Below are 12,571 nucleotides of genomic sequence, written 5' to 3' on the forward strand. Positions count from 1 at the left end.
ATGAAAAAATAAATTGAAATCAAATGAACTCAAATATAATCATAACCACAATGACTCAAATTAAAAGTTCCGAAACAATAGTTAGCCTCAGATGAATAATTAGTTAATGAATAATTAGTTCAATAATTAGTTCAAAATGATCTCATATGATATATGTGAATCCAGGGGACAGAAATTTTTAACCTTGAAAATGGAATAATTTTTAGGAAGTTAGGAAACACATTGAAGTAAGCTGAACAAAATAGAGATAAACCGAGTGAGGAAAAGAAATCACAAAAAAGGAGTAATAGTAAAATAAGTAGCTCAACATGGTTTCTGGTTTATGGTTTATTGGATTTATATGCCGCCCCTCTCCGCAAACTCTGGGCGGCTCACAACAATAATAAAAAACAGTACAGTACACATTCATTCCAGTATTTTTGGAGGGACATAGTTGCAATTTTGGAAACATGTAATTGGTGCTAACAAAAAGTAACTATTTATTCATTCATTCATTCATTCATTTTTTATTTGATTTGATTTGATTTGTATGCCGCCCCTCTCCGTAGACTCGGGGCGGCTCACAACAATAACAAAGACAATGTAAGAACAAATCTAATAATTTAAAAAACACTAAAAACCCCATTATTAAAAGCAAGCATACACACAAACATACCATGAACATATTTTCTGCCAGCAAATTTCACTTACTGAAAAATATAGTCCATTCTTTCTCTTCTTCCTTCTTCTCTTTCCCTGCTTCTAATTATAATTTGATCCATTTCTATATTTCGGTTTGTGAATAAATTGATATATTTCCGAGAAAATAAAAACACATATATACCAATTTGCATTACCTCATTTGTAATTTCTAAAGATGCCTATAAGATCTATAGGCTGGTTGTTATAACTTTGTACCATTGCAACTTCATATTTACTCTTTTTTTTTCAATTAAAAGAAATGTGTCAAAGCTATTCTAACACTATATTCACTTAGAGAATATATACTCCACAAAAAAATAAAGGGAACACTCAAATAACACATCCTAGATCTGAATGAATGAAATATTCTCATTGTATAGTTTGTTCTGTGCAAAGTTGAATATGTACAACGGCATGTGAAATTGCTTGTCAATCAGTGTTGCTTCCTAATGGACAATTTGATTTCACAGAAGTTTGATTTACTTGGAGTTATACTGTGTTGTTTAAGTGTTCCCTTTCTTTTTTTGAGGAGTGTATATTCTCTTCAATATTTGTTGAATTAAGAGGCTAAATACCATTTAGAAATGGTATTGAAATCTATTTAAAAACTTCACTTCCTACCTTTGGGTATGGGAATTATAATATGAATGTTATGTATGTATGTATTAAAATCCTGTAGAAAATGATGTCTAGATTTTTAATTATTAACTTTTTAACAAATTAACCTGCTTGCTAAGTTTACAATTCTAGCTTGCATTTCCTCCAGCATAAGGAAAGTATATTTCCAAATTAAGTGTACGGTCTAGCTGCAATCTTATCTTTAATTGCATGATTAGTTAAAAGAGAATATATGTGATATTTTAAACAGGAACCTGATTGGCAGCAGATGGCTGATTAAAGAGGAATTGGAAGAAATGTTGGTGGAAAAACTGTCAGATCAAGATGTGAGTAATTAATCTCTTTATTTAATGAACCCTGTATCCTAACGGAACAGTTAGTGTGGTTGCAAGGATTCTGGGGGTAAAATTCCCTGGGACATAGGAATTATTCATATTTTTGGTTTGAGTCCCATAAGTGCATATCCCTAAATGGTTATGAGATGAAGTAGTGTTATGTAGGAATAACTGTTTCTCCAAATTATGAGCTAACATATATATTCAGCAGAATTGTTCCACTTCATACTGTATAGGATGGTGGTTTTATTTGGATGGATATTAACATGCCTATGTAAACATACACACACATCCAAACAAACCCACCCTCAAATGCTCACAGTATTGTAGGAGACAAGATAACTAAATCATTGTCTGTGACCTTTGTGGTGTCCAGTGATGAATTTATCTGAAGGGAAATATTCAGACAATCTAATTTGCCACTCCATTTTAACATGTCCCTGATAGCCTATTATTATTATTATTATTATTATTATTATTATTATTATTATTATTATTGTCAATACAACACAGCAAACGAGATCACTATGCTGGATTTCATATTTCATCACCAGTCGGGCACTTCCCAAGCACCTAGGACTGCGTGATGTAGCGGCGAATTATGTTTGCTGATCCCAGTAAAGCGGCCTTTTGCAATTGACAGATGGAGATTTTGTCAATTCCGATGGTTTTCAAATGTCCACTGAGATCCTTTGGCACTGCCCCCAGTGTGCCAAGTACCACTGGGACCACTTTCACTGGCTTTTGCCAGAGTCGTTGCAGCTCGATTTTTAGATCTTAGTATTTCATTAATTTCTCTAGCTGCTTCTCCTCAATTCTGCTGTCCCCTGGGATTGTGGTGTCGATGATCCATACTTTCTTTTTCTCCACAATCAGGATGTCTGGTGTGTTATGCTTCAGAATTCGGTCAGTCGGAAGTCCCGCAGTAGTTTTGCTTGCTCGTTTTCTACCACTTTTTCAGGCTTATGATCCCACCAGTTCTTTGCCACTGGTAAATGGTAGTTTCGGCACAAGTTCCAGTGGATCCATTTACCAGTGGCAAATATTATTATTATTATTATTATTATTATTATTATTATTATTATTATTATTTATTTTGTTATTCCCATATCTAGTCTGTTAAATAACTAGTTACATCAGCAAATCAGACTGTGTCCATTTCTATTCAACTTTTGTTCAACCTTCCTTTCAAGCAGCATCTGGTGAGGGCTTGGAAAGTCAAAATGGTGACAAAATGGTATAGCGTGATCAAAGCCCCGCCCTCTTTTCACATGTGATTCAGTGTGGATAAAAAGAGGAGGCCTTTTGTCTTTGTGGCCACCATCTTGACTTCCCTTCTGGATACTTCTGATTCCTTTATTGTGAGCAGTGACAACCATGTTTGGAAACTGTCTCACGTTCTTATCCAAACTGTAAGGAATACCCATGTATGTTAAGACTTCTGTGTTGGATGTTACCCCTCTCTATGGAGAGGGGTGGCATACAAATCTAATAATTTATTATTATTATTTATTTGTTTGTTTGTTTATTTATTTATTGGATTTGTATGCCGCCCCTCTCCGTGGACTCGGGGCAGCTAACAACAGTGATAAAAAACAGCATGTAACAATCCAATACTAAAACAACTAAAACCCCTTATTATAAAACCAAACATACATACAAACATACCATGCGTAAATTGTAAAGGCCTAGGGGGAAAGATTATCTCAGTTCCCCCATGCCTGACGGCAGAGGTGGGTTTTAAGGAGCTTACAAAAGGCAAGGAGGGTGGGGCTATTCTAATCTCTGGGGGGAGTTAGTTCCAGAGGGCCGGGGCCGCCACAGAGAAGGCTTTTCCCCTAGGTCCCACCAAACGACATATATAATATTATATAATATTATTATTATATAAAGGAGCAGGTGGGAAATGAGATATCAGAACTAACAGATTTGGGTAGTTAGTCACATGATCAGTTCACACAAGACAAGTGATTATATTGAACAGGTGTTGATATTCTGCCATTTTCTGGATTACTTGTAGTGAAAAGACAATGTCATTATTTTTTCTCTATTGTTTCTTAGGATTTCTTTCTTTTCTTTTTTTAACTTCTACTTTTGCTTCTTTCTCTGAAAGCAAAAAAAAAAAAGCATACAGAAAATTATACTTTTTGAGCCATTCAAGAAATGTTCCTTTATTTCCTCCCTTTTCTTTATCCCAAGCTGAATAAAATGACGTTAAACCTGAATCTGGAGGCCCTGTATTACTTGTGAGACACTTTACTTTAATCACATGCTGAAATGAAAGTAGTAAAACTTATAGTAGCAAAGGATCATTATTTCAAGAGGTTGCCCTTTGAGTCAAGTATCTCTTGAATTATGAAAAACCTTGATTGTTTGTTTTTAAAATCAAGTCTAAGGTAAAATCCTTTTTGAACGACCAATGGCATAAATGCACACTTCATGTACCTATTAGGAAATAAAATCATCTCAAATCAAATCTTTATTACAATCATAGAGTTGCATAAAAATAATCCAACAAGTAGAGTTTAGAAAACAGTTTCCTTAAATGAATTGGGACTTTTGTCTCTTACCACTTTTCCATCAAAAAGTTTTTTTTGAGACTCGCTAAATCTCTTTTTGAAAATCACGACTGATATCAACGAAGTTAGTCTGACAAAGTTTGCTTAAAGTTTTGAGCAGTGGGTTCATTTATTGGGGGCAGGGATAGAATTAGGTATCTTTATTCACATAGGAAATGATACATCTGCATGTTGTTTTGAAAGCAGCATGCAAATACAGAAGTGTCATCCTGTCAAAAGTTATCAGTAAGAACTAAAATGATCAAGCAGGTAAAAATAGAAGTTGTTGACAAATGCAATTACACTTGCACCACCATCCCTTAATGAATTTTTATTGTCTACAGTATTTAAGGTTTATTCAGCTGCTGGAAAGATTATTAACGCTGCCATACTGTGATATGGAACAAGACTATCTGCTTAAATTTCGCAAGGAATTACCTATACAATCCAAAAAACAATCATTTGAACCCCTAAAATACGATGAGCAAGGAGTGGCCTTTAGCACTGCAGAAGGTATGCTTTTTCCTAATTTCAAAATTAAACCCTTGGCAACCTGAAAATCCAAATATTTCTCAACAATAGCTACATAGAAACATAGAAGATTGACGGCAGAAAAAGACCTCATGGTCCATCTAGTCTACCCTTATACTATTTCCTGTATTTTATCTTAGGGTGGATGGATGTTTGTCCCAGGCACATTTAAATTCAGTTACTGTGGATTTATCAACCACGTCTGCTGAAAGTTTGTTCCAAGCATCTACTACTTTTCAGTAAAATAATATTTTCTCACGTTGCTTCTGATCTTTCCCCCAACTAACCTCAGATTGTGCCCCCTTGTTCTTGTGTTCACTTTCCTATTAAAAACACTTCCCTCCTGAACCTTATTTAACCCTTTAACATATTTAAATGTTTCAATCATGTCCCCCCCTTTCCGTTCTGTCCTCCAGACATGTCTAGAAAGAAAAAAATATGTTGTCCAACATCTTCCAGTGTTATTGCAGTGTGTTCTGTGTGGTCATACTTGTTTCATTAAATTAAAAACAAATAGTTATAAATGTATGTTGTGTTTCTAACATTTTTGTCATATGTATTGGAGATGGTATATGATATTGCATCCACCGTACATCATGAAGTGGTTTTATTATTGTTCTGTCGGACTCTCTAGTAGACTCCTCCCGAAAATTCACAGGTACAAATTTCGGACACACACACGTTTGAAAATTCAAAACAATGTTCTTTATAATGAAAAGTCACTTAAACTAAGCCCTCTTTTGATATAGCAAAGAGCACTCGTCTCCAAACAAACTGGTAATTTGTACAAGTCCCTTATCAGTTCTGTGATACTTAGCTTGCAGCTGTGAGGCAATTCACAGTCCTTCTTCTTTCACAAAGTGAAACACACTTTGCCCTGGTTTAGTTTCAAAGCAGGGAAAAATCAGCACACAAAAGGTCAAAGTCAGCAAAGCAGGCATGAAATACAACGATCAGATAATCCTCCACAATGGCCAAACCCACAGGCTGCTATTTATAGCAGCCTCACTAATTACCACAGCCCCACCCAACCACAGGTGGCCTCATTTTCTTTGATAATGATCTCTCAGTTGTTGTTGCCTATGCATCGCTCTCCGCATGCGTGGCTGTATTATTAACTCTTGTTCCGAATCTAAGGAGGAGCTAGATAATTGATCTCCTTCTGAGCTGTCTGCCACACTCTCCTCCTCCCTGTCACTCATGTCTTCTTGGTCAGAGGAGCCTTCATCATCAGATTCCACCGGGGGCAAAACAGGCCTGCAGCATGTGGATGTCTCCCCCACATCCACAGTCCTTGGGGCAGGAGCTGGGCCAGAGCTAACCACAACAATTATAAATTGCTTTTCATACAGATTTTTCAGTCTGGCAACAGGCAACTTAAATTACTTCATTTACTTTATTCAGACTTCTTTGACAAACAATATGTGTTTTACAATCTCAGCCCTAGGAAGCAGGCAGCGTTAAACGACTTCTGAAAAATTTTCTTTAGTCCAAGCAATATCCAAAAGTCAAAAACTGACTTGGAAGCATACTGTATGTTTGTGTATTGACTCATATACCCAGTTTGTAGTGTAGATCAAAATTAGTCTTCTTTGCATTTTTGTTCAAATACTGTATATTCTAAATCAAACAGAAACTATATATCAAAATAGTTATTTCTTTTAGATGGCAGTTGCCCTCTTGAATTATCAGAGTATGCCTCCCTCTGCTGGGAGAAAAAAGGAAATTTAGCATTTTGTAAAATGTATGTCCATTGTATTGATATACAATATGACATGAGTCCTTTTGCAGGAGTCTTTTTAATAATGACTATTGCCAATTACTGCTTTCAGAGATATGCATAAGGCTTTAATTGTGGAAAGATATTAATATCTCCTGTATGCTATCAAATGGTACCACTAGAGTGCTTGCCAGCCCTTCATAACTTTAGAATCTAGATTAATTTTTTGTATTTTAGGCCATATTTCAAACCCCAGAACACACTTTTAGACTTAGATCTCCCTGTGTTGAATTTGGTTAGGAAATATGCTGCACAACATCTTTGGAATCAATCTTTGAAATAATACTTATTTTCTTTCACTTTTGCTAGATTTTTTTCCTTTCGAAAGATAGTTTCATTTTTTTTATCATCTTGAAATGATAATGTGTTGGTGCAAAAAATGCTAAACATGAAATAAATGTGCAGGCTTTTTTTTTAAAGGTAAAAGAAAGTCAGCAATAGCAACTGCTACACTTCATGCAAATGGAAATGGAAAAGGGAAATTCACTATAAACGGCGTTAATTATTTGCTTTATTTTCCAGTGTTGCAGGACAGGTGAGTGTTTAAAAAAAGAGAACCTGTTTTGCTAAAACAATTTTAATGGTATTTTTCTTTTAAAAAACCATGTTTTTGTGTATTTTTAAGTTTTTAAAAAATCTTCAGGGTATCATATTTTCTTGCTTGAAAACTTGAATATACATGTGAAAATATTAATAAAACATACTTTGGACTATTGGTACCTCATTGTATCCTGGACCATATTTCTCATTGTTTTCAGTCAATATATCGGTACAATCTGAAGATCACAAGACTTGTAATCTGCATATCTGGAAAATTCCTATTGAAAAATATTAGATTTTTAGAAATATGAACTTTTATTGGGGGAAGTGACAGAAGAATGAACTTGAAAATCTGCACAAAAAGTCTGGCCACACAATGTCACCATCTTTGGCTATCCTAAAACGTTTGTATATGAATTATTCCAAGAACTAATAGATCCTAATCTAATTAAATTTGACTACAGATTTACAGTGAGAATGGGTTTATCAAAGGTGTGTGTTTACATTTAAAAAAATGTGCCAAATCGAGCCAAAGATACCCATTTGCAGATTACTCTGAAAAGACAACAGTTTTACTGTATGTCGGTTTAGGCCACTTCTGTGTACAAGTACATTGCCCTTTGCAAGTGTTGATACCTTACATCATTCTAAGCTATGTCAGACCATTAGAACCTTATTAAATGCTTATGATTGTTGCCTGTGAAATTGTGAACAAAGAGAAAAAAAATATTTGTACAGCCTTTGATTTGAGATTAGTAGAGTATTTGGCTTGGGAAAAGAGTAAATAAATATTAAATATTATTTTAGACATTTTATTTGACCTTAAGTGTTAACAATATAATTTCCCATGATATTACACTGTTCTGACTATCACTGTATTTGGATAACTGTAGACATTTTTATGTGGGGAAGTTTGTGTGTGTAGTGTGTATGTGTAACATATTTTTGCTGATAATGAAAACGAAGGGAGACTAGTATAGATCTATTTCAAGCTATTTAACTCTCATCAGCTAGCCATACCCTTACTGGTATTTGAACATATATAGATATAGATAGATGGGCCATTCTTTGTCAAGTGGACCAGGTGAAATTGAAGCCTTATTTGAAAAGAAACCATCACAAAAACAGCATATATGATAGAAAAAAACTTGCCCTTTCTAATGAAATAAAAATGAAGATGATTAAAGATGAGAAAACAATAGAAAAAAATGTGCTCTTTCTAATGAAGATGATTGAAGGTGATGAAACAGCTCTCTGTTTTCTCACCTTCAATCATCTTCATTTTTATTTCATTAGAAAGAATATCTTTTTTTCTATCATATAGAAATATACTGGTACCTCGTCTTACGAACGCCTCTACTAATGAACTTTTCGAGATACGAACCTGGTGTTTAAGATTTTTTTTGCCTCTTCTTCCCGAACCGCCGCTGCTGGGATGTCCCACCTCTGGACTTCCGCTGCCAGCTGAAGCGCTGGGATTTCCCTGAGCCTCCCCTCGCTGGGAATCCCCGCCTCTGGACTTCCATTGCCAACCGAAGTGCCCGTTCTTGCGTTGCTGGGATTTCCCTGAGCCTCCCCTTGTTGGGAAACCCCACCTCCGGACTTCCGTTGCCAGCCGAAGCGCCCGTTCTTGCGTTGCTGGGATTCCCCTGAGCCTCCCCTCGCTGGGATTCCCTTCATTTTTGCCGGTGCTGCTTTAAATCCCAATGGAGGGGAAAATTGCTTCTTCTTATGTACAGTAATCCCTCACCTATCGCGGGAGTTACGTTCCAGACCTTGCCGCGATAGGTGAAATCCGCGATGGGGAATTTATCCTCCTTCCCACCAGCTCCGGATGCCTGGAGGCGAGCAACGGCCGGCTAACCTTTCCCCCCCACTACTACTTACTCTGTTCTTTGCAGCAGTTCGGTCAAATGTTGTGTTTTTTGCCTTGCCCCGGCTGTAAAGTCCCTGGTGAGCTGCCCCGGCTGTTTCTTTTTTTCTCTCTCTCTCTTCCGCCCATGAGCACTTCCTCTTCCGCCCTCGAGCCCAGTCTGGAAATCCCTGCCGCGTCGCGTTCCTTTCTTTTTTTTCCTTTCGGCACTGGCGAGGGGGATTGAACGAGGGGACGGGCCTCCGCCGGAGCTCAGTCCCCGCCCCGCTCATCATTTGGGAGTCCCGCTGGGGGATTCTAGCGCTTGTTTGTGTGGTAAAATCATTCAAATGAAGCTGACTTCAAAACCCGCGATGAAGTGAAACCGTGGCAGGTGAAGCGCGATATAGCGAGGGACTACTGTACTTTTCTACTTACAAACCTGGTCATGGAACAACTTAAGTTTGTAAGACGAGGTACCACTGTATATGGTATATATATATGATGGTTTCTTTTCAAATAAGGCTGCAAAAATCAGTCGACCTGGTCCACTTGACAAGATATAAATAATATATATTGCAACCTTCATAGCAGCCTCATAATCATGTGATCAAAATTCAGATGCTTGGAAACTGACTCATACTTCTGGCCATTGCTGTTTCCCAAGGTCACCTTTTTGACAAGCAAAATCAATGGGAAAGCCAGATTTACCTAACAGTCTTGTTACCTACTTATCAATTGCAGTGATTCGTTTAACAACTGCAGCAAGAACGGTCATAAAGTGGAGCAAAATTCACTTAACAAATGTCTCACTTAACCACAGAAATTTTGGAATCAATTGTGGTCATAAGTCAAGGACTACCTGTATGTGGTTTAGTTTAAATATTTCCATGGACAGATCACTAGAAAAAAAAGTCATGGTTTATTAGACTGATATTAGATCTTAACTGGTCCGAACTCTTTCACATTGTTATTCATATCTATTATTTTTCAGAGAACAGCTGATGTTCCCATTCCAATTTCTTGATCACTTAGAGAAGTATAACGTGGTCTGTTCCGTATCTGGAGGAGGAAGAAGCGGACAGGCAGGAGCAATTCGCTTAGCCATAGCAAAAGCTTTATGTAGTTTTATTGCAGAAGATGAAGTGGAATTCATGAGGCAAGGTAATAAGAAGTATATAGAGAAAAATGTATCAATTTGTTCTAAATAATAACATTCTGTATCTTGTTCCTGATTACCTATCTCTAAAAACTCTGGTTTCTGTCATTTAGCATTCTAATGAACTGTTTAAAATGAGGCAAATGTCCAAGACTTTCTAATATTATAAACCTAGTTTCAAATGCTAGATACAGTGGTACCTCGTGATACGAACCTGGGGTTCAGAAATTTTTTGCCTCTTCTTAACTTTTTTGACTTACGAACCCACTGCAGATCGCAAAATGACGCTCCGCTGGGCACCGCCGCCCAGCTGTCACCTTTTAAAACAGCCGGGGGGCTTCTCAGCGTTCTCACGAACCTGAACCTGAACTTTTCAGTTTCCGGAGGCCGCCGAGAAGCGCCCGGCTGTTTCAGAAGGTTACAGCCAGGTGGACTCCAGGAAGGACATCTTCATGACGTCAAAGCTCTTCCCATGGAATTCCCTATTGGGATTCCCCACCTCCTTTCCAGCCTCCAGATTGGCTGAAAATGCAGCCGCCGACTGCAAGAACGGCACTTTGCCGGGCGCCGCCGACCGGCTGTAACCTTCTGAAACAGCCGGGCGCTTCTTGGCAGCCTCCCGAACTTCTGGGTTCGGCATTCGGGAGAACGCCAAGAAGCCCCCCCGGCTGTTTCAGAAGGTGACAGCCGGGCGGCGGCGCTTCTCGGCGGCCTCCCAAACCCGAAAGGTTCGGGTTCAGGTTCGGGAGAACGCTGAGAAGCCCCCCCGGCTGTTTTAAAAGGTGACAGCTGGGCGGTGGCACCCAGCGGAGCGCCATTTTGCGATTCCCCCCCCCCCTTTGCACGCATTAATCGCTTTTACATTGTTTCCTATGGGAAACAATGTTTCATCTTACGAACTTTTCACCTTACAAACCTACTTCCAGAACCAATTAAGTTCGTAAGACGAGGTATTACTGTATCTCCCTTTGACTTTCCTCAGTTCTTATGAAGTCCCTCCACCGTGCTCTGTGCCATATTTCATTACATTGTATAAATTTCTTTCTGATTCTCTCTGTAGCTGGTCTCCTCACTTCTGATCCACGCTTGAGAGAACGGAAAAAGCCTGGCCAAGAGGGAGCCCGCAGAAAGTTCACCTGGAAGAAACGCTAAAAATGAAAATGTTATATTTTATAGGAATCAAATCTTTGTAATTAAACTGTATTTTACCTTTCCTTCCATCCATGTCTTTTCTTATTTACTATACAACAAGCATTAAACTCTAACATGTACCGTACAACTCAGTATAGATCAGAAATGTCTACATTTGGAAATAATTGACTTATCTTAATAGCAAGTTGTCATTTTAACAAATCACCCAATGAGAATTTACACCATAAAACGGTGAGGCTGTTTGTTCAGGCGGACCCTCCAGAGTTACAAAAAAGAAGCTGCTGCTGCTGTTACTAAAGTTCTATGTGCCATCAGATCAGCATCAATTCTTAGCAACAAGAGTTGATTTTCTCCAGAATGATCTATTGTCACCCTCCCTTTCAAGTCTTCCAGCTGTAATTGAGTCTGTCCACTTTGTTGTTCATTGTCCTCTTTCTTTTCATCTTTCTCAACATTATTTGATTTCTCCAGAGGACTAGGTTTGCTTTACAGTGTGTTCAAAATAAGTTCTGGTCAGTTGTATTTTGGGTTGAGTTGTTCAATAATCCTTTTGTTTTCTTGTCCATCCATGGCATCCCTAGGCATCTTCTCCAGCACGAAAGTCCAAAAGTGTCAATATAATATTCGTTATGACTTGTTTCACTTCCATAGAGTATCACAGGGGAAAACCATTGTGTTCATAATTCTGATCTTTGTAGGTACAAATACAGCTGAATATCTTTTCCAAGGTCTTCATTGCTATTCTACCAACCACTAGTTTGCAGGGTATTTCTTAACTTTCCTATTGATAGTCGATCTTAAAAGGCAGAATGTCAACGCAATTGTTTGGTGTACTATTGTCATTAGTTTGTTCTTGATATTTTTATTTATTTATCCAATTTGTATGGCCCACTATGAGTAGTGGGCAGTGGAAAAATTAAAAATAGGGAAAATTTAAATAAAGAATTTAAAACAAAAGTAACAAAAAAGTGATTAAAACTTGAACTGAAGCTTAATAAAAATATGAAATTGATAGACATATTCTTTCTTAATTGTTACACCAAGAGGTGGATGGTATAAAAATCAATTATATATATTATATATGTGTGTGTGTCACATGTTTTGTTTTGTTTTTGCTGAATTTGAAAATTAAGGGAGACTAGGATAGATCTATTTCGGCCTTATTTTGGCCGCATCAGCTAGCCATACCCTCACTGGGACTTGAACCTGCAACCTTTGCCTTGTAAGGCAGAGAATTAACCTCTAGGCTACAGTATCCAATCCCTTCAGCTCTGCACCAGGAAAGGGTTACATATTTTTGTGTCGAATATATATATAAACCAGTCAGGATGCTGATATTAAGAATTTATTTTTATTTACGTACTT

The 12,571-nt window shown here is 37.5% G+C and overlaps 1 protein-coding gene across 1 annotated transcript in view; it reads left to right on the forward strand.

Annotated features, from left to right (window-relative positions):
• Positions 1–11,274, forward strand: part of MRPS9 (mitochondrial ribosomal protein S9) — a 62,411-nt gene extending 51,137 nt beyond the window's left edge. The window contains exons 7-11 of the mRNA XM_070751067.1: positions 1,550–1,625; positions 4,537–4,705; positions 6,924–7,038; positions 9,890–10,059; positions 11,115–11,274. Coding sequence (XP_070607168.1) covers positions 1,550–1,625; positions 4,537–4,705; positions 6,924–7,038; positions 9,890–10,059; positions 11,115–11,206 — 622 coding nt within the window. The 3' untranslated portion in view covers positions 11,207–11,274. The remainder of the gene's footprint in view (positions 1–1,549; positions 1,626–4,536; positions 4,706–6,923; positions 7,039–9,889; positions 10,060–11,114) is intronic.
• Positions 11,275–12,571: the final 1,297 nt, after the last annotated feature.

This window comes from Erythrolamprus reginae, chromosome 4, assembly GCF_031021105.1.
Source record: "Erythrolamprus reginae isolate rEryReg1 chromosome 4, rEryReg1.hap1, whole genome shotgun sequence".
Lineage (NCBI taxonomy): Eukaryota > Metazoa > Chordata > Lepidosauria > Squamata > Dipsadidae > Erythrolamprus > Erythrolamprus reginae.